The sequence below is a fragment of the Gymnodraco acuticeps genome, unplaced genomic scaffold (assembly GCF_902827175.1).
Source record: "Gymnodraco acuticeps unplaced genomic scaffold, fGymAcu1.1, whole genome shotgun sequence".
Taxonomy (NCBI): domain Eukaryota; kingdom Metazoa; phylum Chordata; class Actinopteri; order Perciformes; family Bathydraconidae; genus Gymnodraco; species Gymnodraco acuticeps.
The window spans coordinates 724,385-751,636 of NW_022992059.1; the positions used below are offsets into that span (position 1 = coordinate 724,385).

Below are 27,252 nucleotides of genomic sequence, written 5' to 3' on the forward strand. Positions count from 1 at the left end.
TAAGGTTTTGAACGCTTTTATTTTTGCTATAAACACTTATGCATTCTGCTTTAAACATGTCTTTAATATTGTTGGCTGTTTTTTCCAGTTTATGCACAATTCAATAAAATCTTGTTTTGTTAGCTCCTTTAGACTTCACCTTTCATCTCACATGCATTTCCCTGTAGTACTGGTGCTCTATAGTACATGTATTGACAAGGTGAATAAATTACGTCAGCTTCCTGTCGGTCATAGAGTGAGTACACTGACCTTTAATGGCTTTTGGGAAACGCAGCCATGTGTACAAGAAGCTACCCTTCATCGACGTGTTCGCTCACAGAAAGACAAGTCCTTATTCTTTCATTTTCTGGTGACGTTACTCCTCTAGAAAAAGCCTATTTCTGTCCATCTTGTGTTGTTTTATGAGAAACACACAGGGCCGATGTCCAGGCCGAACTCCTGATCAGGCTTTCCTATGTCCATGGGGGCCACGTCCACAACGGGCAGGTGGGCAGCAGTTAGAGTCCTGAACTCAATCACTGTCTTCCCCCACTGCCCATTTGATTTCTAAGGGAAAAGAAAGACAGGTGATATCAGTGGAAGGCTTCTTGTAATCAGAATACATTGCATCTAGTAATTCTACGTTATTACAAGGCTTAGCAAATGTGTTGTCCCTATCTCCACTTAACATCAATTCAGACATCATGACACAATTCCATCAGATTAATGATAAAAACCTAGAGGACATTATTCAACTTCTGAAATCCTCCTCCTGCTGCCTTGATATTATTCCAACAGGATTTTTCAAAGATGTTTTGCCTTGCATGGCCTCAGATCTACTTCATATAGTAAACAAATCTCTTCACTCAGGTATTTTTCCACAGGCCCTGAAAACTGCAGTCATTAAACCGCTCTTAAAAAAGAATAATCTAGATGCTTCAGTAATGAACAATTACAGGCCCATATCAAACCTGCCATTTCTAGGTAAAATCATTGAAAAAGTTGTTTTTCAACAGTTGAGTCATTTCTTGCATTTAAATAACTGTTTCGATGTGTTCCAGTCAGGCTTTCGTCCAAACCATAGCACTGAGACTGCTCTTGTAAAGGTCTTTAATGACATCCACTTAAACACAGACAGTGGCAGAACTTCAGTGTTAGTATTATTAGATCTCAGTGCTGCGTTTGACACTGTTGACCACAGCATATTACTAGACCGACTGGAAAACTGGGTGGGACTTTCGGAAACAGTTCTGAATTGGTTTGAATCCTACTTAAAGGACAGAAACAACTTTGTTTCTATCGGTAAATACACATCTGAGTTGACAAATATGACATGTGGGGTTCCTCAAGGCTCCATCTTGGGGCCTCTTCTCTTTAACGTCTACATGCTACTGGCTCAGATAATGAAGAACAACAAAATAAGTTACCATAGCTATGCAGATGACACACAAATGTACGTAACAATTTCACCAGGAGACTATGCTCCAATTCAAACACTGAGTAAGTGCATTGAACAAATCAATGACTGGATGTGTCAGAACTTTCTCCAATTAAACAAAGATAAAACTGAGGTAATGGTTTTTGGAGCCAAGGCAGAACGTTTAAAAGTTAGCACTGAGCTTCAGTGTGCAATGTTCAAAACAACAGATAAAGCCAGAAATCTAGGTGTAGTCATGGACTCTGACCTGAGTTTCAACAGTCACATTAAAACTGTTACTAAATCAGCCTACTATCACCTAAAGAATATATCTAGGATTAAAAGACTAATGTCACAGCAGGATTTGGAAAAACGTGTCCATGCTTTTATCTTCAGTAGACTCGACTACTGCAATGGTGTCTTCACAGGTCTCACTAAAAAATCTATTAAGAAGCTGCAGCTAATTCAGAACGCTGCTGCTCGAGTCCTCACTAACACTAAGAAAGTGGATCACATCACTCCAGTTCTGAAGTCTTTACACTGGCTTCCTGTGTGTCAAAGAATAGATTTCTAAATACTGCTGCTGGTTTATAAAGCACTGAATGGTTTAGGCCCAAAATACATTTCTGACCTCCTGCTAAATTATGAACCATCCAGATCTCTCAGGTCTTCAGGGACTGGTCAGCTTTCTGTCCCCAGAGTCAGAACTAAACATGGTAAAGCAGCGTTCAGTTATTATGCTCCAAATATCTGGAACAAACTCCCAGAAACCTGCAGGTCCGCTGCAACTCTGACTACTTTTAAATCCAGGCTGAAGACTTTTCTTTTTGTCGCTGCTTTTAATTGAACTATTCATATCTTAGACTGCACTGTAACTTTTATCCATGTACTTTTTTCTTTTAATGTTTAATTGACTGCCATGTATTTTTTTCTTTTAATGTTTATTTTATTAGCTTTTCTTTTTAATGACTGATTTTAAATGCCATTTTCTTAATCTCTTTCATTTTTTGGAAAGCACTTTGAATTGCCTTGTGTTGAAAAGTGCTATATAAATAAACTTGCCTTGCCTTGCCTTGCCTTAGTTCAATACATTCTGATTGGTCGATTTGGATATTCAGCAGTCTTCTGTTTTTCAATAGACCACGTGCAGGTATATCAATCTGCAGTAAAAAAGTCTGTTCATTTCAACGTTAGCTAGCTTTCTCCATTTGGGAACACCACGGCGTGTTTTGTGAATATTCATTTTTATATCTGTGGGGAGCTTCAAACTTTGGATTCATGATGGCTGAACTGTTCCAAGAAGTGAAAAGAGAAGAGAACAAGAAAGCCTGAGAAGGAAAGAGGTTCAAAGAAGACAGGAAGTAAACACTAAAGGGAACACGGTATGGGCTCTGGCAGTGTGGTAAAGACAGACTTGGACAGATGATCTCAATCCGTGCTGCCATCATTTCAGGCTATCGCCGCATTTCCAATCGTATACCGGGTAATGTCCGCTGGATGTCTTACCGAGCAGCCGTCCTCGGTGACGGTGTATCGGAGGCGGATGTTTCCCTGCGCCCTCAGCTCCTGGCCGTTGGAGCCTCGGAGGACCAGAGCTTTCTTCAGGTTGGTGGTCTTCTCGTCTTTGTACGCCACGCTGTTCCTGCAGTGGTAGGTGATGCTCTGGTGAGACTCTTTGGACAAAAGCTGCAGCAGCTTCAGCTGAACGGCCACGGCGTTGGGCTTCTCCTCGTTATTTCCGTAGCGGAACTGAAATCAGATGTACATTTGATGATTACAACCAGGGCAACTTAAGGTTTGTATAGTTGATAAGGTTTGGTATGAAACCAACGAACCACATCTCTTAATGTCTTACTCTGGTTCCACTGATGTCAGCTCCAAACCAGACGGGTTTGTTGGTGCTGGGACTGGATTTGGTCCACCAGGCTTTGCGGGGAATCTCAGCAGGATTTGCAGAGATGCAGGTTTCCCCAGTTTCCATATTACAGAAGACCTTGATGGCATCCTTTGTGCTTCCTTGATTTGGATCAATCCAGTACTCACCTGTAGGACACACGAGGTCACAGATATAGGTTTTAGTACATATATGGCATCAATAAAAGAAATAGAAATAGGTAGGAAAAGATTGGAGAGTAAATCGATTTCATGCATGCGTTTATATTGAACACATAGTGAAGCATAGGAACACACGTGCTTTACTCAAAAAGATAAATATACTATTATTTATATTTTTTGTCTTAATCCTGATTGATTCTCTATTTAGGAAACAAAACTCACCCTGGGTGTCCATTTTAAAGCCCAGTGAATATTATGGGCGTAATGTTTTGTATAACACAACTACAGGTCAACACTGAAAATAAGAATGCAAAATGATGTAAGCAGTAAACGGGACCCTCACCGCTGGGCTTCTGGGGGTAGCACTGCTTGATGTCCTGGCAGGTTTTGGCAGGGTTCCCCTCGCTGCCGTCAGGACTACGGAGGTTTTGCAGATGTCCGCTGAGGGTCTTCAGCGAGGCCTGGACCCCGGTGTCTGCGCGCAGGAGGGCTGACTTCTTATTGGGGAGGGCTTCATCTCTATTGATCTCTGGGAGGAGAGGGGCAAAGGCAGCCACGTCGTCCTCCACGAATTCCAGAGCTTCTGGAACACCACCCTTCCCGTCGTAGTCGTAGTGAGCAGCGAAGAGGTCTTCCATAGCTGAGGTGGGGGGCCCTGGTGGTCCTGGGAGGCCAGAAGGTCCACTATCACCAGGAGGACCCTGACAGATAAATATGAAGTTAAGATATTAAGTCAAATGCACTATATTGTCCGCTGTCTTTACTGTTGTAACCTATTGCTGTTTAATCACATTTACTTTTATTATGATCTTACATGTTGCAAGTTTTTTCCCCACAATATTCTAACAAAACAAAGTCTTTTATATTCTTAATATTTTTGGGCCATATCTTCTCTATCTATCCAGTGAATAAGATAGAAGTAATCTGAAAATGTTAAATGTCAAAACACTCCAATAAATGTTCATCTTTGACTAACACCATAACGTTCTCCTCACTGTACCTCTCTAAAGATAATACCAATAGGCTGATATATGGAATATGAAAATGTGTCACCTGGGCCCCGAGTTCTCCACTGGAGCCTCTGCTTCCAGGAGCCCCCATTGGTCCAGGCTGTCCGATGTTTCCTTCTTTTCCTGGAGGCCCTGACACTCCTGGAGGCCCCTAGAGAGAGAATTGAACACTTTCAAATAAGACCTGCACTTGCTCTTGATTGCAAATGTAACTGCATGGTGCCATTAAACACCCACCCTGGGCCCCGTGGGTCCAACAACACCCGTGGATCCAGGCTCCCCTGTAGCGCCCTGAAACAAAAAAGTGAAATGTAATCAACTGAAATCTTTAGTTTGAACTGAAGAGATTCAAAGCTCATCTGGAAACATGTTTGAAGTATCCTGACTGTAACTTTGGTTAATTATAGACCAATTGCTCTAGCCAGTGTGTTATCCAAAGTCCTGGAAATCATTTTGTTAGATAGACTATGTTCTCATTTATGTACCTCAGATAACCAGTTTGGCTTCAAGGCTAAGCATGGTACTGAGCTATGCATCTATGCTTTGAAGGAAATGGTAGAAACATATAGAAGACAGAGTTCCACTGTTCTGATTGGTTTCATTGATGCCTCCAAGGCTTTTGACCGAGTTAACCACCATAAACTGTTTTTCAAATTGAGACAAAGGGGTGTGCCTAACAGCATAATTAGGATCCTGGCTTATTGGTATGCCAACCAGAGCATGCGGATCAAATGGGGGAATGCAGTCTCTGTGCCATTTGGTGTTGGTAATGGAGTCCGCCAGGGGGGGCTCCTCTCACCGTGCCTTTTTAATATCTATATGAATGATCTATCAGATGATTTACGTGTCTCTAAAACAGGGTGTGTGATTGGTAATGTGATTGTAAACCATCTTATGTATGCCGATGATCTGGCAATTGTTTCTCCTAGCAGTGCTGGTTTTCAACAGTTGCTAAATGTTTGTTCTGATTATGGTGTTAAATCTGATGTTAAATACAATGCTAAGAAGAGTGCTGTAATGATCTGCAGAGCAAAAGGGGATAAGAACCTTGGTTTTCCAACATGCTACCTGTCAGGACAGGTGCTGTCTGTTTGCTGTAACACTAAGTATCTGGGACACATCATCACAGATGAAATGGCTGATGATGATGACATGTAGACAGCGGCGTGTCTTATATACACAAGCTAACATGTTGGCTAGAACATTCTCTTGGTGTTCAGATAAGGTTAAGGTGAACCTCGTTAGAGCTTATTGCACTCCTCTCTATACTGCCCCCTTGTGGCTCGAGTTTAAGAAGGCTCCAGAAGAACATGATCTGAGGTTGCCTTCATGATAAACAGGTTGCTTACAGTTGTTCCTGGCAAACCATCGAGCCCGGTGAAGCCTCTGTGTCCTTTCTGTCCCCTCTCTCCATGAAGTCCGGTAACTCCTTTCTCCCCCTGTGGTCCTTGAGGGCCCTTAACCCAGACACATGATCACAATTGTCAATAGAAGGTTTAACACAGGGTTTAAAATGTATGTTTTCTTGGTAGATTCTCATTTCTTACTTACCACTTTTCCCCGTATTCCAGCTGCTCCTTGGGATCCAGGGGGTCCTCTGCCACCCTGAACTCAAAACAAACAAACCAACATGACAGAGCCCACTTTGCAAATGTGATCGGAACACCAGCGCTTTTTATATGTATTTTACACACGTAGCATTGGGGCTGCCACCCTATCAGAGTTTCACTACACCATATTTGTACGATAAGGATATGTATAGCAAAAACGAATTAATCAGACAAATGTTTAACTTTCTGTACTTTGTTCCTTTTTTTGGTAACCTATTCTTTTCTAGGGACATGAAGAGAGAGTCTCCAACTGTTCTAAAACATTTATTAACGCTGGATTATTTAAACAATATTATCATACAGTATGCGTTTTATTAACATGTTTTAAAATATTGTGGTTGTTATCAGTACGTGTATATCGCAACACCCCTGAGTGGCATATTAGATTCTAAGTAGTTCACTTGTGTTTTTGAAACTCACGTTGTTGCCTCTTTGTCCAGGACCGCCCGTCATTCCCACAGGACCCTCGGTTCCTGGAGACCCACCGACTCCTGCCAGACCCTCTTGACCAAGATTACCCCGATCTCCCTGAAAACACACACACACACACACACACACACACACACACACACACACACACACACACACACACACACACACACACACACACACACACACACACACACACACACACACACACACACACACACACACACACACACACACACACACACACACACACACACACACACACACACACACACACACACACACACACACACACACACACACACACCAGTGGTTAGTACACGCAGCTGTATGGTACCATACGCTCCTCTAGTCCAAAAACACAAAAACACAGACACTGAATGTCATCTTACCCTCTCCCCTAAAAGACCGTCCTTCCCTGGAGGCCCCTCTGCTCCAGAGATACCCTGAAGAACACATATAATGACATGATAAACTCTCTGGAACATTTCAAGTGAAGAAGTTTGATATAAAAGCTAAATTGTCAGCAAAAAACCGAATATATTGGGGCATTACAAAACTGAATCAATCCAGCCATTGAAACATGTCTTAGTTTAGCTATTATCAAAATAATCAGTTTTTTCACTATTATTTGCTGGTTTTGGTTGCTGCCATTTTAGACATTGGCTTACGTTATTAACAATCTGATATGTGTTACAGTTATTGAGATTCTTTGGCTTGGATTTTTGGAGAAATATAAATACCAAATAATCAAAAGGTCATTATTAGTGCTAACATTGAGAAACTTTAAAAAGAGGACAGATGGATGGACCAACCTCGGGGCCAGCGTCTCCTTGCGCCCCGTTGGCTCCTCGCAAACCGACTCCACCTGAGGGCCCCTTGCCGCCCTGAACTCCAGAAGCTCCAGCTTTTCCAGGTGGACCCTGAGCAGAACATAATAATGAATCAAAAACACCAAGCGCACCAGACTCCTGTGTATTTCATTTATCATGATCTCCTTTTCCTTGCATTTGAACTCACACCAACTCACATTGCATTATCTTGCATATTACAATAAAGCCATCGAATCTCAAATTGGAACATGTCATGGACACATTTCAAAGCCAGACATACTTTATTTGTGTAAAACTCTGTCAGAAGCAACACTTACAGCAGGACCGGGGAGTCCCAGCATGCCTGCCTCTCCTCTCAGTCCGGGCTGACCCACAATGCCTCGCTGTCCTGAGGCCCCAGCAGGTCCTGGAGGCCCATCCGGCCCCTGAGAGATAATCATAAGAACAGACAAGCAGTTGAAACATCTCAGGATTTATTTCTGTACAGCGCAGCCTGAACTATGAGCTGAAAGATCCTCTCACCCCAGGGCCGTCCTCTCCGGAGTCTCCTTTCTCTCCTGCACTGCCGGGGGCCCCTGTAGTCCCCCTCTCCCCTTGACGTCCTTTTGCTCCGTTATCCCCGATGATCCCAGAAGGACCCTGCTTTCCTGTAGCACCTATAGGCCCGTCTGCCCCGACAGCACCCTGAAACACACGTGTTCTTTGCTCAATGCACATTTGGATTTAAAGGCCCTTAGTTTGAATGTATTCATTCTTTCTACATCTGTCATTTATAATACTGGCAGCATGATTTAACACAAATATTGATTTGAAGTGATAATTGTTTATATCATTATCACTTATTAACTCACAGCAGAGCCAGCTGTTCCAATTCCTCCGGCCAGTCCAGGAAAACCAGAAGAGCCCTGCGGGAAGAAAACACTTGAAATAAGATCTACTTCAATGATCATAACAGAATGTTGGCATATCGGAACATTCTCTGAAACAAAGACATCTTGAAGGTGTTGTTCCACTGAAGGCTGTGAATGGATGAAAACAAGGAGAGGCTCACTTACAGTTTGACCTTGCGTTCCTCGGCCACCTTTCAGTCCAGTCACACCAACAGGTCCCTGAAACACGCGTAGCAGTGTGAAGGGAGTGGTTCAATCTTTATTTCTATTTTATTTACACAGTTAAATGTGTGTACCTGTCCTCCAGATTTCCCAGCCATCCCCTGTGGTCCAGGTGAACCTCCCTCTCCCTTCAGACCAGGCTCTCCTGTCTCACCTTTGACCCCTGGCTGACCATCAACGCCCTGGGACAGAAACAGGAAATGTATCTTTATGGGTTTCTTTTTGTATCGGTATATTTTGGAGGAAACTGCCGTCTTTTAGCGGCCACTTACGGAAGTACCGGGGAAGCCAACAGCACCAGCTGGACCATGATCACCAGTAGAACCCTGTTAGTATAACAACACACACATATTGTCAAGAAGAAGAAAAAACACACCTTTCAATAAATGTTTCATTGATTTAATCAAAAAGTGTTCCACTGACAGGGATTCCTCTGGTGCCTCTGCGCCCTCCGGGTCCTGGGGGGCCGGTTTCACCCTGACATTAAAGAAATATACATTTAGTGAAATAGAAAAAACAAAGTTATTAAAACCTGAGGATAATTTTCCTACATTTACTTTTCTTTAATGTATGTTTTACAGATTGGAGCTTTTAAGGAGATATCTTTAAGTTCATATTCAGGCCACACACATGTACCTGTGTGGATTAGCCTGTCTTTAAATGGGCATTTGAATTACAGAACCGATGCATGGATGCTCACAGAACTGGAATTTAAATACTAGTTTGATTTTTTACCCTCATACTGATTTGATTCCTAATCAGTTCTCTACAAACTATGAGTTATAAAGGAGAACATACAAAATATGAACAATATTTTGTAATCACTTTTGGGATTTTGTAGTTTATTTTTAACACAACCAAATGTTTGAGTTTAAATAATACGAGAATGTAGGATTCGGAGCTCACCTTCTCTCCGTTGGGTCCGCCGGAACCAGGAGGTCCAACAGGACCAGGAAGCCCCTTTTGATCAAATGAAAACATACATTACCCAAACTACAACTCAACTGATGATGGTGCATGGTCTGATGTTCTTAGTTTCATCAGGTTCAATATTTGGCCACAAAGTAGTGGCTTCTTATGGTTTTCATCCTGACATCATGCAGAGACGACTCACCCGTCCACCGTCAGCTCCGGCTTTACCTTCCAGTCCTGCCTCTCCATTAGAGCCCTGTAAGGAGAGCCTCATCAGTGCCTCAGATTCTAAATGCTTTTAGGAGACGCTTCCTCTCCTTAGTCCCACATTTCCCAAACAACATTTGACCACCCCACCACGAACTTGTTCAGACTCAGAGAAATGGTGACATTAGAAGCCGATATGTGTACTCCACTTCAGTAGTCTACTTACTGCATCTCCCTTCGGGCCTGAAGGTCCGTTTAAGCCTCTCTCTCCGGGCATGCCCTGAAGTCCTGGTCCTCCTGCCTCTCCAACAGCGCCCTTTGAACCAATGCTACCCTAAAATGTGACACTTATTAAAAACACCATTCACAAACACAGAACATATAGATGTAGAGTTTCAGTCCGTGGTTTTCACCTTTGGCCCATCTGATCCCGGTCCACCTGGACCTCCTTTGGGTCCGTTCAGCCCGTTGGGCCCGACTTCACCTCTCTCTCCTGGAGAGCCTCTTTCTCCCTGCATGGGCAAACAGGGGATTACAGTATGCAACACTTGTTTGACTCAACCTGTAATCAGTGGGAGCAGAAATGGACTTACCCTTGTACCTGTAGGTCCACTAGCACCAACCTCTCCAGTCATACCCTGGAACAAACACGAAATGTTTAGAGTGATACGGAACTACATATATGTTTACAGAGGACACATCAATGTTGATCAGATCATTTTAGGGGTCAATGAACATTTTTTGAAAAGTTAGCACTGAAAAGCTGTTTAGTTTTGTCGTACCTCAGCGCCTGGTTTCCCAGACTCTCCAGGTGATCCTGGCCCTCCAGGCAAACCCTAAAAAACATCCAACCAAATCATTATGTAATGCATCATAAAAAACTGTTACAAACTCAAAAATACATTTATTTTTTGGGAATGCAGTGTACCTGGAAACCGTGCAGTCCCTGTGAGCCATGCTCTCCTCTCGTTCCTGTGACACCCTGGAGAAAAGCAAGTATGATGTAAAATAAGTAAAACCTCATGTTATCAAATCACTGATGATGGGTTGTTAGACGCTTACAGCAGGGCCAGCTGGACCAGCAGCGCCTTCCTCTCCGTCTTTCCCATTCACCCCCTAGAAGAAAGATGATAATTAGTATATTTCTTCAGATTTAATATAAATGGTATTATATGAAGTGAAGGTAACTTGCCCTTTGACCTGGAGCCCCGGCGCTGCCAGCCTCGCCAATCTTTCCAGCATCACCCTAAAATCAGGATTAACAGAAATCAGAAACCGTCTCATCAACCTATCGGATTACATACAGTATATTAAAGTGGAGCATAAACCAACACTGACAGCAAAGCCTTTGGGTCCGGGCAGGCCCATTGGTCCAGATCCACCTCGGTTTCCAACAGAACCAGTTGGGCCCGGTTTACCATCATCTCCTACTAAGCCCTGGGGAAAACAGAAGACATTTTAGTACTTGGCATAGTTTTGGTCATTGGTTCGGTTTGTAGTGAATCTTTAATACGATTAAAATAAAAACACTTGCATACCATTGGTCCTTGTTTTCCCTCTGAACCCTGGGCGCCAATAAGTCCTGTCAGACCCTGTGAAATCAGACACACAGTTACAGATGAACCTAAAAAACAGCATTTTATTCTCAGGAATACATTTTCTATAAATACACAGTCATATCTAGACAGAGAACAGGGTTCCTGGGATTTATTATTACATTTGATGTACATTTATTTTGCGGTTTAAGATCTGTTTTCTCCATTTTCGAAATATACATTTTAGGGGACAAAAACATAAGAAAAAACCCCATTTCAGACCGTCGCTTCCTCTTCACTGTAGCAAGGTGAAAAGTAAAACTACTCAAGGCCAGCAAACAGAAAGTGCTCCGACTGCTAGTCTGTACAAATATCTATACAATAACTAAATATTTCTGCTTTACCCGAGCTCCTGTTAAACCTGGCTCTCCATTACGTCCGACATCTCCGTCTGAACCTTTGGCTCCGAGCGACCCTGGCAGTCCTCTCTCGCCCGTTGCTCCCTGTTTGGTTCAAATTCACGGTTATTAAATAGTAGAAGTAAATCCGGCCATTATTTGCATTTTGATCTAAAATAAAACTCACCTTTTGGCCAGCTAAACCATCTGACCCTGGGAAACCTCGACTTCCTGGAGTTCCCTAGAACAAATTGTTTCAAGATTGAACCTTCAAATATATTTCACACCTTGAGATCATGAAACTTGATCTTAAATAAAAGATCTCTAAATAAAGTAAAGGTTAACTCACTGCTTCTCCTGTAGGTCCGATAGGCCCGAGGCCTCCAGCATCACCTCGGGATCCACGCTTTCCTTCATCTCCCATCGGGCCGATTGGACCTGGAATACCATGGTAACCCTAACCCAGAAAATCAATAATCAGTCAGTACCATCAACTGTTATGCTCTTTTTTTTAAGGTCGGTATAGTGTCTTTCAGGTTACCCTTTCTCCCTTGGCTCCAAAGTCTCCTTTGAATCCCGGAAGTCCACCTTCGCCCTTTAAAAGAGGATCAAAAAACATTCAGACTCCCTGTGTGTTTACTTGAAGCTACAAAGTTACAAACAGACATGGACATGGATAGAGAAGAAGGCTTCCAAGATACCAATTGGCCCTTTGGTCCTTCTGCTCCTGTAGTTCCCTGGGGGCCGGGGGGGCCAGGCTGCCCATTCAGCCCTGGTGGACCCTGCACACCTCCCAGACCCTGAGGGGGAGAAGGATCAGATACAGATTTAATGAAGAAACAGCAGATTCACAGACTGCCCTCATTGGCTAAAGTTGGTATCTAGTGTTAAAAATGGCCCCTCTAGAACTTGTGCACTTACTGCTTGGCCGCGGCTACCTTCACCTCCATCAGTTCCTGCGGCACCCTGTTAAAACAAGAACTCAGAATGAATGACCTCATCATTCGGGTTTTAAAGAGGAGAAACACGGGTTGTTATTCTTTGACTTGTAGATATCACCATGAAACTTCTCCAGTTGATTACTTACATTTATAAAGACAATTATTCTTATACTATGTTTTCTAAATCGTCTTGATAAAATGTGTGAATGAGATATTATCTTGGTCATTTGGTTAAAGCTCAGTTACACACCTGTTCTCCTGAAGGCCCGGTAGGTCCGACGTGGCCGGATTCCCCTCTGGGACCCTGCTGCCCCGAGGTTCCTCTGACGCCCGTCGGCCCCTGCTTCGCCCTGCAGCAATAGACAGATTCAGATCAAATTGATGAACTATTTAAATGAAATTCAAAGCTCTTTTTGAAATGCAGAGCTCAGATTTTCGCCCGATTGAGGTTTAACGGGATAAAACAGAACATTCATTCTGTACTTCTTATACTGTCAAGTGCAGCAGCCGCATATCAGCGGATCCTTTGAACAGAATTTATGGTAAATGTGTTTTTGTAATATATAACAGTGAGTCCAATTTTGCCAACTTAACAGTGTAATATTTTCCAACAAGCCAAAAACTATTTCAAATACAAATGGATTTATCTAATAGAAAACTTTCCAAATCCTAAAAGACAATATTTGACAATCTTACCTTCATTCCTGGATTTCCGGGAAATCCTAGAACACCAACGATACCCAGTGGACCCTGTATTAATAGAACATGTTATTAAATATTCAAAACAGGTTTGTTCACAGTCTTCGCATTATCTTGCTTTATTTTGTCCAAAGAACTAACAAAGCATTAAAGTTGCTTCAGTGCGGGAGAATTGGAAATAACTTTTTTTTCTTCTGGCAGAGACAGCGCCAATAACTTTGTTACACAAATATTAGGCTTTACAAAACATGTATACCGTAGATATAACTGCTTACCAGAGGACCAGGTTTGCCAACATGGCCGGCGGCACCACGTTTTCCCTAAAAGAGAAAGAAAATGTCTCAACCTTGCAAAACAAATGTTTGCTAATTTCCCCAAAAAATCCAGATGCTGTGCTTTTCTTACCAGAGGTCCAGATGGCCCGGCCCGGCCTCTCTCTCCCTGCAGGCCTGCTGGTCCCTGAAACAGAACAGTGGCTCAGCATCTGGATGACTTACACCTCACTCTGTATACAATGCTCTGCTGAGGAGTTGTCGTATGTGTTGCCTACCTGCGGGCCTAGAGCACCCATTCCACCAGGAGTGCCAGATTTACCCTGCGAAACACAAAGAAACAGATATAAGAAAGGTTTGAAATGTGCACGTTTTTATTTGATATTATAAAAGATGTTTTCAAACCAGTAGTGTAAATGTAACATATGTTCTTCATTTTTGTAATAGTCCACCTTGAGAAGCACAATATTAGATAGGATCAAAATATCAGATTCACACCTTTGTTCCAACCGAACCAGTCTCGCCTTTTGACCCAAGAAGACCGAGGTGTCCCTGTTGGAGACGTTTGAATTCACAGGAATGTCATGAGTTCTGGATGTTTCTGACATATACAGTAAGCAGGTCAAATGACCATGAAAAGTGAACACTCATGGCTCGGTGATGAGGGAGGTATAAGAGACACGGCCTGTGGACCTTACCTTCAGCCCTTTCAGTCCTGGATGACCTGGAAGTCCTGCGAATCCTCTTCCACCCTGCGTTGAAACAAAAAGGTAACACACACACACACACACACACACACACACACACACACACACACACACACACACACACACACACACAGGTTAAGAAGTCTATCGAGCATAATCAGTGCTTGTTTTATATTAAACTTCGCAAATAAAGATGCAGACTGAAATACATCTCCCCTGTTTTGATCACAGAAGAATGATATTATAATGCATGCATTTAGTCAGAATTGAGGGAGACTGGGTTACCACGGATCCTGGATATCCTGGTTCTCCTGTAGCACCTGAAGGTCCACTTTCACCCTAAAAAAAGCGGAAATAGTTCTTAAAAAACGGACTAATACGAACAGTATATTCTTGATTTACAAGAGGATGCGTGTAGGTTCCACTCACATCAGGTCCAGATTTTCCCAGAGGCCCGTCTTGTCCTCGCTGACCCAGCTCACCCTGTGAACACACACATAAGTTGATTTAGATCTGGTCAGAAACACGTTTCAAATGGCTCCTCATAGACATATGAGCATCAAATAGAAGATATCATGTAGATAATGGCCCTACCATCGGTCCTGGATCTCCACCATCTCCTGGCATTCCCTGACCTCCAGTTGGGCCCTGAACAGAGGAGGTGATACAAGTCACTTCAAATGTTCCTACATCATTTCTTATCATTATAATAACATAGAAAATGTAATTTAAGCGCCAAGAAGCCAGAACGTACTAGGTGTCCAGGCATCCCAGAAGGTCCTCGAGGTCCGGCTTCTCCCTGAAATGGCAACATTTTAACTAACTGTGGTTTAAATGCTACATCATAGCATACTTTGTAACAGTGTGTAAAATACATCTCCTTCACTACTGTGCACCACTCACCCTGGATCCTGATACCATCCCAGCGTGACTTGACTTCTCTCCGAAACCTGAAGCCATCTGTGACAATAGGTTGCCCTTCAGAGAACAAAGTGAAAGGCAGAATGTTTAGAAAACGACTTTGATGTATTTTTCCACCCACAAAAGTGATTTAAATTCAACGTGATCAAAGAAATGATCTCACCATACAGCACATGTAAACCAATGTAGAAGACAGTTGTTCTTTTTCTATGAAACATGCACATTCGTTAAAGAGAAATAAACTCACCCCAGGGTGGGAGGTCTGGCCTGGGGGTCCGGACCCTCCTGGATTTCCTGGCACACCAGGCTCTCCATCAAATCCTTGCGGCCCTTCAAATCCCTGCAGGGTGAAATATCATTAATGAAGTTCTTAAAGTAACATCTGACAGCCATACGGGAAGGAGCTATGTGAAAGGGCACTGTAGTGGTGTACACAATACAGGTGTTCATTCAGACTTACTTTTCTGCCGTTAAAGCCTCTGGGTCCAGTTCGTCCCTGACTTCCTGGAGGACCCTGAACACAAGAGAGAGATACAAATATTTAACACATGATTTATAAACCATAAAAGCCATAAAATGTAAACATTACAGTGTTGATAACTACCATTCATCTATTGACTGAAAAGTGTATATATATATATAAGTGTGTTCCTTTTTTCTGGCCTTCCTAGAAAGCAGGTAAACAAACCCTCATGGAGTCATTGAACTATAACATCATTCAGTCTTGAGTTTGTCCAATCATAAGCACTATAATGACACTCTGGTGCCCTCTAGTGTCGCAATGACTGTATGGCTAATTTTGTATCATATCAATCAATTCCAATACATTTATATAACCCTACACATTATACATATATTGTACAGTTATATAAACTGTATGGTTTAGTGGAGAGTAAAAACAGGAAAAACCCACCGAGGGTCCTGAAGGTCCAGGAAGCCCTACCACCTGTTAGTACAAAAACATAAGAAAATGTTAAGAGCAACACACACAAATAAAACCTTATTTCATCTGAAAAAAGCTTTTATATGTATTAAAAAAACACTTAATGAGGAACTTTTTCAAATTGCATGCAGTGACTCACATATGGGATATCACCAGGTTCTCCTTTTTGTCCCTATAAAGAAATCATTAACATCATTTCATCAACTGCAATATCTATTTTAATCATTTGCATTAATCATTTTTAGAATGAATGATGACTTACCTTGTAGCCCATCAGTTCTAGGGACGGAACATACAAAGAGAAAGTTAATTGAATGTACATTTCAACCTAATCTTAACAGTCTCAATTATTTATGCAGTTGACTCATGGTCTACGGCTTTTAACTACTGCAATCATTATTTTGAATAAAAGATTAAATCAATGATTGTCAACATTTTAAGAGTTATTTCACACCCAGTTAGAATCTGGTTTTTCCTGACCTTTATGAGCATTACACAAAAAATGTGAAAGGCTAGTTATAATAAACTGAACTTGTACATCCCTTGTAAGGAGAATCATTTGCACATTGCACAACATTATAAAACAGATATTATTATGTATTGTATATCTTATTGTAAATGCCCTGATTATTGTTATACAAAAGGTCTTTATACTTCCACACTGTTTATGTTATGCACCAACTTGTGCAAAACTAAGACCAAATTGTTTCTGCCTCAGCTCACCTATCCTCCGGCCGGCACTGGCGAAGTTTTCACACAGGGGGCAGCACTCCCCCTCAGGCGTGACCACCTTCTCACAGTTGGCGAGCAGCTCACACTGCACCTCGTCGCAGATGGCCACCCCGTTGTCACAAACACACACACGACAAGGCGCTGGTTTCCAGATCTCGTTGTGCCTGTAGACGTCCTCTTTGAACGTGCAGCTATCTCCTTCCTTCTCATCTGCAACTGAAGAGAAAACAGATGATTTGGGAAGGATCACTGACTAATCCCTCATTATCATGACAGGAGATTCTGTTTACCTGTTGAGGGGTCCGCACTTGGAGACGATGCCGACGTTGCAGGCACACACACGGGGCAACACTCGCCCTCGACGGTCATAGCTTTCTGACAGTCGCTGAGGTCCTCACACACCACGGCTTCACACACAGCGGTCCCCATGTCGCACACACAGATCCGACACGGCTCCGGGTTCCACATGTCATTGTGGGCGTAGACTTTTCCATTTTCTGTGCAGGTATCTTTAGGAATCAAAAACATGCATTAAGTGTCTGCTGGGATGGTGTAAAACTGACCAATGCACCTTCGAGACATTCAAAAGAAGTTCAACATTTGACTCTTTCTTGCTTTCTTGCCAAGAGTTAAGAAGTGTACTCATGTTTGTATGATACATATGAAGTCACCAGGAAGGCTGCAGGAGCTCAGATGACCTCCTGCTGGCTGTTGCTTCATATTGAGCATACTGACGTTCAAATGGGTATTTCTTCATCTAATTCTTAACAAATAAGTCTTGGAGCTTCATTTACAATATGTTGAACTGTTTTCTTTCAATCTTAAATTGTACCAGCAATGCTTACTTTCATGCCAACCATTTTGAAAGGGTAAACATAGTTTTTTAAAGCCCCTATTGTTAGAGAAATATTTCTGTCTTACTCCTAAGTGTCAAAGAATAATTCTCCCTTTCCCCTAAGATATTTAACCTTTCGGCCTGTTGACATTTACGAGGAACCCTAAGTCTGTTATCTGTCTTAAGGAATGGGAAGTCTTAGCTATTGCTGACATTACCAGTTTTATGACCGGTAAACTCTCAGTCACAGAGCCATAGAGTCAGATAAGTGATTCAGTGTCTCCAGGTGTTCACGGATACCTTCCCCCAATATGTGGATTTGACTCTCTGTAAACTAGTTAAAACTAAAAGGTCTACTAAGATGCGAGGCTGATCAGAATTGACATGGCAACCCACCCGTGCAGTCAGAACCTTTGACTGTGTGACTTGTGATGTGAATTTCTCCTGCCGATGCTTGTATTAAATCTCAGTGTTTGACATCAGAACTCCTGCTCGTCCCGTGTCTCCTTCATGAGTCGGTGACTCCCACTGCATTGCTACACAGAAGTTTCCTCCACACCTATGGCCTATGTGTTCATTTTTGTGTGACTATCAAACTCCAAATTATTTTGATAGCAAAAAGGGACAGTCCTGTTGCGCACCACTAATCTCAGTAAGTTTTCATGGAGTCTCCAAAGTCACAAAAAAACGAAACTTAAGGACTTTAAACATTGCATCTCTTAAAGATACGTACAATTTTCTTTATTAAATTGTATCCAAATACTTAAAGCCTTATTTAAAGCATCTTACAACAAGCACAAAGACCAAAATGTGTGACAATACAAATGATCAAAAGTGCATTTAAAGTAAAACAATATGTGAACAACATGGCGAAGGAGGTGATCATTTCCCAGAGGAATACACCTTATTTGGTAAAGAAGTTCCTTGCTCAACTTCATTTTGTGCAGCAATACATCTCTGGATGCATATGCTGCACATAAGTAGGTTGAGAAGGGATCTTATCGGTCAACAAGTCAATGTATACCTTTTGCAATTGCAAAGGGAAACTCCAAAACAGAGTTGTAGATTTAAAAAAAGCATAATTCAGGATGGAGCCTGAAGAGCAATGCTTCAGTGGGAGGCTGCTGAAGAGAGCAACCAGGATGCATCAGCAGAACGTAGTTTGGCAGGCAGCTGTGCAGTTGACCAGTTCCAGTGTGTGCTGAGGGCGAGCACACGGGGCAGCACTCGCCCTCAGGGGTCTCTGTGGCGTCACAGTCACCTAGATCCTCCTCACACACCAGCTCCTCACAAAACACAGACCCCATTTCACATATGCACACATGACACAGGTCTGAGTTCCAGATCTGATTGTTGGAGTAGACTCTGCCATCCTCTGGACAGGAATCTTTGTGAAAAAAACAGCAACTGCCATCAGTAACATGTAGGCCTATGCAGTGGACTTTTTCCTTCCTCTTCAGCAAAACCCAAAGGTAAAATCACACACTACCCATCACTAAACTTGTCTCATGTGACTGTGCGTGAGGGCTTTAAAGGATTAGACGCAATACTCTAAACTTCAGATGTATTGCTAGCTTAGCTTGTTGTGAGTTCGGTGCCATTGTTATGTGATTGAAGCATTGTGGGTATCACTTTTATGAGCATCTGTGAAGAAAACATGGTTGACACATTGGTTGAAATGTCCAGCCAAAGGTTCTAAATGAGTCCATGTCATGTTCGGACTAAAGGGACAGCAGATAACAAGCAAGTCTTTTAAATGAACAATGGGTTTAGCCTGATTTCAGAACCTACAAATGTGTGCAAAACACACTAAACTTGTATCATCTTTGTTATTTAAACACCAAGACCTAAATAAAGGAATGTAAGAAACAAATGCAACTTTTAATCATGAAGACATTGGTGGACTTTTGGCTGAGAAGTGATGGCAAGCTGAAAGACAAGCAATGAATCCCCCAATAAAAGATGTCATTGTGATTCATCCTCATTTCAAAGTAAAAAGAAGCAGAAGATCAACTCTTACTCAGATCATTTGAGAAAATGTTATTTTCTATTTTTAAAAACACATACAATTCCACGTGAATACACCCAGTACACATGGATATTTATGGAACATGCCGACCCACATTTATATCAAAATGGTTTTAAATATGTATGAGCACTTGTATTGTCCACGATAGAAGGATGTGGGGCTGCAGTGGAGCTCAAAGGACTCGCCCACTAGGACAGTGATTCAGCTCTTCACACACGGCCAACTCACACACACACATTAGCAGTTTCACACACACAGATCCAACACGGCTGCTGTGGGCTTCGTTTCTGAAAGTGGGAGTACACCTTCACATTTGCTTTGCAGGAATCTTCATGAGAGACCAGCAATAAGTATGGCAGATGATTCCTGTTCACATTGTGCACATCATTATGATGTCAATCATGTGTGCACATTTCCTAAACAAGAACAATCTCTTTGAAACTCCCAAAGATAAACTCTTCTTGCTCTTTCATCACTATTATATACAGAGGTGGAAGAGACTCAGATAGTGTACTGTAAAGTACCAGAGTGTAGGAATACTCTGTTTGAGTTAAAGTCCTGCATTCAAAATGTTCCTCAACTAAAAGTAGAAAAGTATTCTCATCAAAATATAGTGAAAGTAGCAAAAGTAGTCGTTGTGCAGATTGGTCCGTTTCAGAATAATATATATGATATGTTTTAGAATGATTGATCATTAAAGTGTTCTCAAAGCTGGTAAAGGTGGAAATACTGGTTAGCTTGTGAATTGACTCCATGTGCTGATCATAATGTTTTATATCATTAATCCATATCAGCAAAGTCACTTTGTTAATGTAGCGGAGTAAGAATACAATATTTAACTCTAAATATAGTGGAGTAAAAGTAAAATGTAGCATACAATGGAAATACTCAAGTACAAGTACCTCAAAATTCGACTTAGTACCTGAGTAAATGTGCTTCTCACCACTGCTTATATATTTAAAGTCCCAGTAATAGCTGGTCTATTTGAGCTCTGTCTAAACGCCTGCTTCAGTGGAGCTCATCCAGACTCCTCCCGAGGTTTAAAGCAGAAACACTCAGGATTCCTGTGGCTTTGTAATTGCTCAAACCAGTAAATACAATGAGAGGAAAACTGGTTTTCTCAGCTTGACTTTTGGAGCTTGTGGTGACAACCAGTGTCACCTTGCCCGAACTGGACCACAAGACACAGGCTACATGTGGAGGCCTGCAGCATGGCACGGTCTGTTGATAACACCAACTGTCTAGAGCAGTGGTGGAATTTAACTACATTTACTCAAGTACAATTGTGAGCTACTTTAAACTCTTACTTTACTACATATTTTTACTTTTTACTCCGCTACATTAATTTAACAAAATTAGCTACTTTGCAAGTATGGATTTAATATACGTAATAAAAGGTGCTGTTTACACGAGAACGCAAACGGTTGTATCCGCTACTTTTCTTATTCGTATAGCCCGTTCGTTCACACGAGGCCGTAACGGAAACGCGGAAACGGACCCCGCAAATGATAACGGGTCCCAAGGTGGACAGATCTGCAAACGGACCGCTCTGGGGGGCCAAACGGCTCAGTGTGTACGTCCTATACGATAATTTCCTGATAACGATGAAGCCATAGCCCCACCTCTCCCCACCTCTGCTGCTCACTGCTGTAGCATGGTCAGTAGCTACTGCTACTGCTACTGACCATGCTACAGATGTTAGTGCAAAATCTACAGCTCCTCTACCACAACCATCAGCAACAAGTGGACATGGAGAACAACATGAACTACATGTTGCTAAATCTACCGTGGAGAATAAACAGAAGGGCAACCAGGCAACAATGGCAACCATGCTTGGGGGTCTTCTTTGCTGCTTTTGTATTTTGTGGCAGAAGTACAGCGCCACTTACAGGCCCGGCATATGTACTATAGAGTCTCCAGCGCTCACGAGCGGTCTCGTGTGAACGGAAGACTTTTTTGATATCGAATTCGGTTCGTTTGCGTTTCATTTGCGTGTAGATGGGGTCTAAATCACCGAATGAATCACTATTAGCTTAAACTACCCAGAAGAAGAGCAAGCCATTTCAATAATCCCCACCTTAACCGAGTGAACATTGACATTATTGCATTATTAATAACTATAAAACTAAAATGTTATATGTGTCAATCTGATATGGGCCATACTGGAAAATAAGTACTTTTACTTTTTGTACTTTAAGTTATTTCGATGCTAATACTTGTGTACTTTTACTTGAGTACAATTTTGAATGCAGGACTTTTACTTATAACAGAGTATGTTTACAATGTAAAAGTAAAAGATGCAGAAAGTATCTTTATAGGTCAGGTAAAGTTCAGAAGAAAAGAACATTGTTTTTATAAGTATGTGAACTACAATGACACGAGGCGGGACATTTGAACTGCCAGGTGTTTCCACTTGGCTGCTAATGAGCTCGTCTGAGCTGTAATGGAGCTGAACCTCTCCAACCTAATACAGCCTGTTCCAAAGAACACACTTCAACAAAAACTGATAAATAAATGTCACATGTTTTCACTTTCTGTCAACACTTAAAAGATGAGGAGATTCAATTAAAGTTTATCTCCACCGCACGCGCCGCTGCTGATTGAACGTGTAACTGCAGTCTGAACACTGACCAATCAGATCGAGTGATCGTTTCTACAGGATCCGGACGGGGACAAAAGAGTTGCAAATAATAAAGGGCAGTATATATTTGTAATAGTTTTTATTTAAAGATAATATTTCTACCCTTTTGCAATTGCCGTAAAAGAAATATTGGTCTTCTTGGTAAAAAGGGATTCATTTTATTGAGCTTTTCAGATAGAAGACTATAAGTCATAACTATTTCTTTAAGCAATTGAAATGTGATTATTTTAAGTGGTAACTGCCAATGCAGCTCTCTGTAATTGTAGTTTGCAAACTTATTTTGTATGCTCTCATTCCATCACTGCAGTTTAGAATTACATTAGGCGACATTGTGATGATACTTGAAATGAAAGCTACACTCTTTTAAAAGAAAATGATTTTTGTGATTGTCAAAACTCTCAAATGATGTGTTGCGCCAACTGAAAGGAAAGTGAAGGTGGTGAGTAGAAATGTTCCCTGTAGAAGGGAACTTGGACTAAAGCAAGGTCTATACCAATATTGTTAAAAATGATACATTAAAAAACATAGGGTGCTCTTGACGGAAACATAGCAGTTGGGCACATGTTAGCAAAGTGTTCCCAATGAAGACAACCTTAATCTCGTCTTTGACGGTCTTGTATTGTTTCCCATTGTAAAATGAATCACAACAATCTTAAAGAACAACAATTCATCAGTGCAAACCGACCAAGAAATCATTGCGTTACCACAAACCACAGTAACTGTACTTTCCACCCTTGTCCAGCAGGTTGCACCCATTACTAAGCAATGCAATGACAATCTGATCACATGCATTGATTGATTCATGACACAGGCATAGAAAGAGACATCAACTACACTGTAGTCCAATTAACTACAGTATATAACGTTCAAACATAATTATGCCCATCTAACCTCAAAGGGAAATTCCACTGATTATAGCAGTCAGTTTATAGGCATGCAATAGTTCTACTTTCTAAAGAAAGCTTTTTTCCCCAAGCAACAAGTCAATTGCAAATCAATCACGTGCAACTGTCTCAAAAAGGATGTTTTCATTTCTCACGTACACCCTAATAATAAATAGTTTTGATATGAAGTAAATGAGTTAAGTCAGACCTTTTTAAATATGAAGTTTGACATCAGGGGAAGGAATACAGTTTATGAATTTGTATGGAAACTAAAAATAGATAACAGACACTTTTGGGCAAATTGCCGCTGATTGCCACTTTGACTAGACTGTGGTGGGATGTGACAGCTCCTGGCTGTAAATGTGTCCGTATGCAAGTATGTAATCATCTTTGCACCAACAGCAATGTTTTCAACTGTAAACACAAAACAAGATGAGACCTATAGATGTGTGCAGGCAAGGTAAGGTAGGTTGTGAAATGTGACTTTAATTGTTTGCGTAGGAATACAATTATATAGAAGAAAATGTAAAACATAAATGAAATGGCACCAGTTTCAGCTGATCAACACACTTCCAAAGTGTTTAAGGAATTTTCTACAAAAAAAATCTATATCAATCAATAACTCAAACTTAAAATACACTTTTCTTGTCACTATCATTTTTCAACACATCCAGAAAAACGGACAGAAAGGGGTTTATAATTAAATGTATTTTTGGACAGTTTGTGTACATTGCTGGTTATGGGCCAAAATCCTGATCCCTCTTCTGTGCAGCTGTTTTTTTTTAAAGTTAAAAGAAGAGGGGGAAAAGGGGAATATGGCCACCTGCTACGAGCTCAGTGAGCATATTTTAATCCTGCCAGTTTAGGGACGTCCTAAGTACTAATTATGTGGTGGAGCCTCTCCCCGCGAGAGACGCAGCTTTTCAAAAGCTGGAGTTATTTCAGGGAAACCACAGCGGCTGTATTATACGTTGGGTTTGGGTAGAACTTGTGGCTTTCACTATTTGGGAGAGCAGAGCGGTGCCACACCCGGAGGACCCTCCTGCAGAGCAGCATGCACCAGACAGCAGCTACAAAGTTGATGAGTTGGGGATTTGAGTCTACAGAGGGCTTCAACGAAAAAGTCCTTGTGCAAAAGAAAGGCGTTCATTTAATTGAGCTTTGCAATAAAATATAACATTTCTGCTGATGCTTTAGAAAGAGTTTGTAAAAGTGAGCGAAATCTATGTTTTTAAGCCATATAAAAGTGATTATAGTGGCTATACAGCATGAGAGCAATTATGATGACTAAGTGTTGGTTTCTTCCCTAAGAGGAAACTCTCTGACATAGTGGTTTGCCTAAACCTCCTCAACTCAGGTTTATTATTAAACCGTATTCAGTCCACATACGGCACCTTAAGCCAGTGGCTCCAAAGCTGGGGGTTGGGACTCCTCAAGGGTTCACGTAATGAAGTAAAAGGGTCACAAGATTAATATCAGTATTTTTTGGGTCTTAATTGTTTGTGTCTTTAAGAGTTTTCAACCAAGGGAAGACAGTGACGCTCCTGTTTAAACCAACCATGTTTAAATCAAGAATAAAAACTGTCACACACGTTGCTTCAATACAAAACATCTCTAAATGATTTAGCCAGAAAATGGACGAGAACCACTGCCTTAGGTGTACACTGCAGTTAGTGCCCAATGAATAGCCAATTCAATCTAACAACTGAAGTCTTCAAATGTACATTGAAACCAGTGAAGGAATATGTGACCACAAGCATGCACACACACACACACACACACACACACACACACACACACACACACACACACACACACACACACACACACACACACACACACACACCGTTCACACCCACTGGGCCAAGAACAGCACTCTAAAATGTTAAATACTCAGTAGACATTTTAACATGCCAGTATCATAAATCTCAGACTGTTTAACTATTTTCTCAGAACAACAACAACAACAACAACAACAGCTGCTAAACCTGTCTGTAACACAACCAGAGCATCTGAATACAGCTACACTTGGTTTCTAAATTCCTTAAATGTGTATCGTGCTGAAGAGGAATCAGTATTAACGTCACTCCCATTCCCATGGTGTTGCAAGGTGGGTATACAGGACCCCCACATAAAGTGGAAAAAAAGCTTTTTTCCTATTCCTCTGAAATGTTGGAAAACATTTCTCTTTCTAGAAGTATTCAAATAAAACATTGCTTAATTAACTATTATGTTAAACCGGTTATACAGTATACATGTTACATGTAATGATAGATGCATTTTCAGTGGCAACAAAAATCATATTTTAAACATATATAATATGGCTATCATATTAAAGGAATGGACCTGGATCCTCTCTCATTCCATCATAAATAATATTATACTTTTTTCAAACTTCATGGTATGTTAAATAGTTATATTGTAATTGTTCTATATATATATACATATTTCTTGCAGTACTCCCTGCTTCAAACACTAGGATAGTAGGCTTTGGTTAGCCTTATTCTAATTCGAGTTTTCAGATGCTAATTGACTTCAGAGAGCTGAATAGGTAGATCATTCATGTTTGTACTGTCAATATAAAGCCAGCAGCCTAACATAAAGAAAGGAAACAGCTAGCAAGTACAAAAAGGGCCTGATAACAGCCTGTAACTGTAATTAAACACAACAACTAAACTTTTGTAGTGGATCACCCTAAATCAGGTTTTGTCCACCTGTCAGTCCTTAGCTGGAGAAAATGCTGGAATTGCTCTGAAAGACCCCAACAGAGCTTATCTTTGAAGCATAAACTCAGATGTACAATTACTTTCAACTTTCTCAGCTTCAGCTGAGGTGAACTTGGATGGAAGTGAGCGAGGCATATTTCAGATCCAGCATCCTCTCACTCTGGGTGTGTCCTGTCTGCCTCTGGCTCGGAGTCTGACCAAAATGAGTGGCCTGCTTTTGTCCATCCCATCTGCAAGGCCACATCATTATAGCTGTGGTGCAGAGAACCCCATCATTCAGCCTCCTCCTCGCACTGAAATAGCCCAGTGCTGCAGCCTGTAGGCGGTGGGAGATATTTCGGACCCAGGATCAACATCCACTGGGACATTTTATTCTAGATTTATAATTGTTTAAAGGAGTTTATTTGCCTAGCAGTGTAAAGCTGATTCAGCCTCACTTTGATGCCACTTCACCAAAGAGATCTCTTTCACTTTCTCCATTTCTAATGAATTCCTGAAAGGTTAACAATATATTTTCATCTTAATCATCAATAAGTGGTTTAACAGGAAAAAGGTGTCTGATTAGGGTATTAAAAGACATTCTGGTTTGGGTTTTGGGTGTTCCGTTTCTGAACCACCAGGCCAGTGTGGTCCGGTTTCTGGGAGGCAGAGCAGCCCTATGTTTAAGACTTCAACAGATGAGAAAACTTCCCATCCCACTTCCTTAACTCTGAAAAATAAACCAAGAGCATCATGGGAAAGACAAACAGTACTGTCACTTGCATTAGAAAAACAGAGGTAAATGTTTTCACAGGGCTCGGTTAGACGATCATGAATCACTGAAGACAGCAAAGCAGAAGGAAATATATATTCGTTGACAAGTTAGACCAAAAGTGATTTTATGACCTTACCCTTCTTATATTTGCATGGAAACAATGTTTGTTGTCAACACAAATGCAATTTCAGGACCTTTTTGTTTGATTCTGCATCATCCTGTCAGTAACTTACACATGTCATTGAGGAAAACTAATTTAGGAAGAGGTGGCTGTCACTCACCGTTCTTGGTATCTTCTTGGCAGGTGACGGTGATCACCTGAGCCAAGGTGAAGATGAGGCAGAGAGTAATCCCAGAGCGAAAATAGGGGCCCATGTCTGGATACCAGACATGCAACGATCCTCACACACAGCCGCTGAGACACACACAAGGAAGTCTGAGAGAAGAGAGAGAGTCTGATCCCGAGCTACAGCATCCAGACTGAGAAAATCCAAATATCCCTGAGTGGAGCGGCTCCTGGATGAGCGATTACTGCAAACTGAAACAAGCTCCCTCTTCACCCCCTCCTCTCACTCTCACTCTCCTCCTCCTCCTGCTTCTCCTCTATCATCATCTTTCCGTGCTTAATTTCAAGGCCAACCTCCTCGGGCTCTTACAAGTTGCCTTGAAAA

At 41.5% G+C, this 27,252-nt stretch overlaps 1 protein-coding gene across 1 annotated transcript; it reads right to left on the reverse strand.

The window, feature by feature from the left end:
- On the reverse strand, nucleotides 1-27,194 carry LOC117537059 (collagen alpha-1(II) chain-like). The gene is made up of 51 exons (XM_034202237.1): nucleotides 27,155-27,194; nucleotides 26,863-26,958; nucleotides 18,734-18,934; nucleotides 17,003-17,221; nucleotides 16,704-16,928; nucleotides 16,243-16,259; nucleotides 16,120-16,152; nucleotides 15,951-15,976; nucleotides 15,498-15,551; nucleotides 15,285-15,377; nucleotides 14,711-14,764; nucleotides 14,546-14,599; nucleotides 14,402-14,455; nucleotides 13,543-13,596; nucleotides 13,413-13,457; nucleotides 12,689-12,788; nucleotides 12,419-12,463; nucleotides 12,199-12,297; nucleotides 12,039-12,092; nucleotides 11,847-11,954; nucleotides 11,685-11,738; nucleotides 11,504-11,602; nucleotides 11,103-11,156; nucleotides 10,903-11,001; nucleotides 10,757-10,810; nucleotides 10,627-10,680; nucleotides 10,493-10,546; nucleotides 10,347-10,400; nucleotides 10,158-10,202; nucleotides 9,978-10,076; nucleotides 9,791-9,898; nucleotides 9,560-9,613; nucleotides 9,352-9,405; nucleotides 8,869-8,922; nucleotides 8,718-8,771; nucleotides 8,520-8,627; nucleotides 8,389-8,442; nucleotides 8,185-8,238; nucleotides 7,856-8,017; nucleotides 7,651-7,758; nucleotides 7,316-7,423; nucleotides 6,893-6,946; nucleotides 6,492-6,599; nucleotides 6,013-6,066; nucleotides 5,811-5,918; nucleotides 4,699-4,752; nucleotides 4,505-4,612; nucleotides 3,795-4,152; nucleotides 3,252-3,439; nucleotides 2,903-3,145; nucleotides 1-546 (listed from the first exon to the last, which is right to left on the reverse strand). Exons 1-51 carry the CDS (start codon nucleotides 27,192-27,194, stop codon nucleotides 400-402), a joined length of 4,677 nt encoding a protein of 1,558 aa, XP_034058128.1. The 3' UTR covers nucleotides 1-399.
- Between the last annotated feature and the right edge of the window lie 58 nt (nucleotides 27,195-27,252).

Excerpts from the sequence above, each read along its gene's own strand:
- LOC117537059 (XM_034202237.1), bottom strand. The coding sequence starts at position 27,194 with ATGATGATAGAGGAGAAGCAGGAGGAGGAGGAGAGTGAGA. Across the intron at positions 17,222-18,733 it reads CTCAGCACACACTGGAACTG|ATACCTGCACAGAAAATGGA; the intron begins GTCAACTGCACA and ends TGATTCCTAAAG. Across the intron at positions 10,547-10,626 it reads CTGGTCCAGCTGGCCCTGCT|GGTGTCACAGGAACGAGAGG; the intron begins GTAAGCGTCTAA and ends GCTTTTCTCCAG.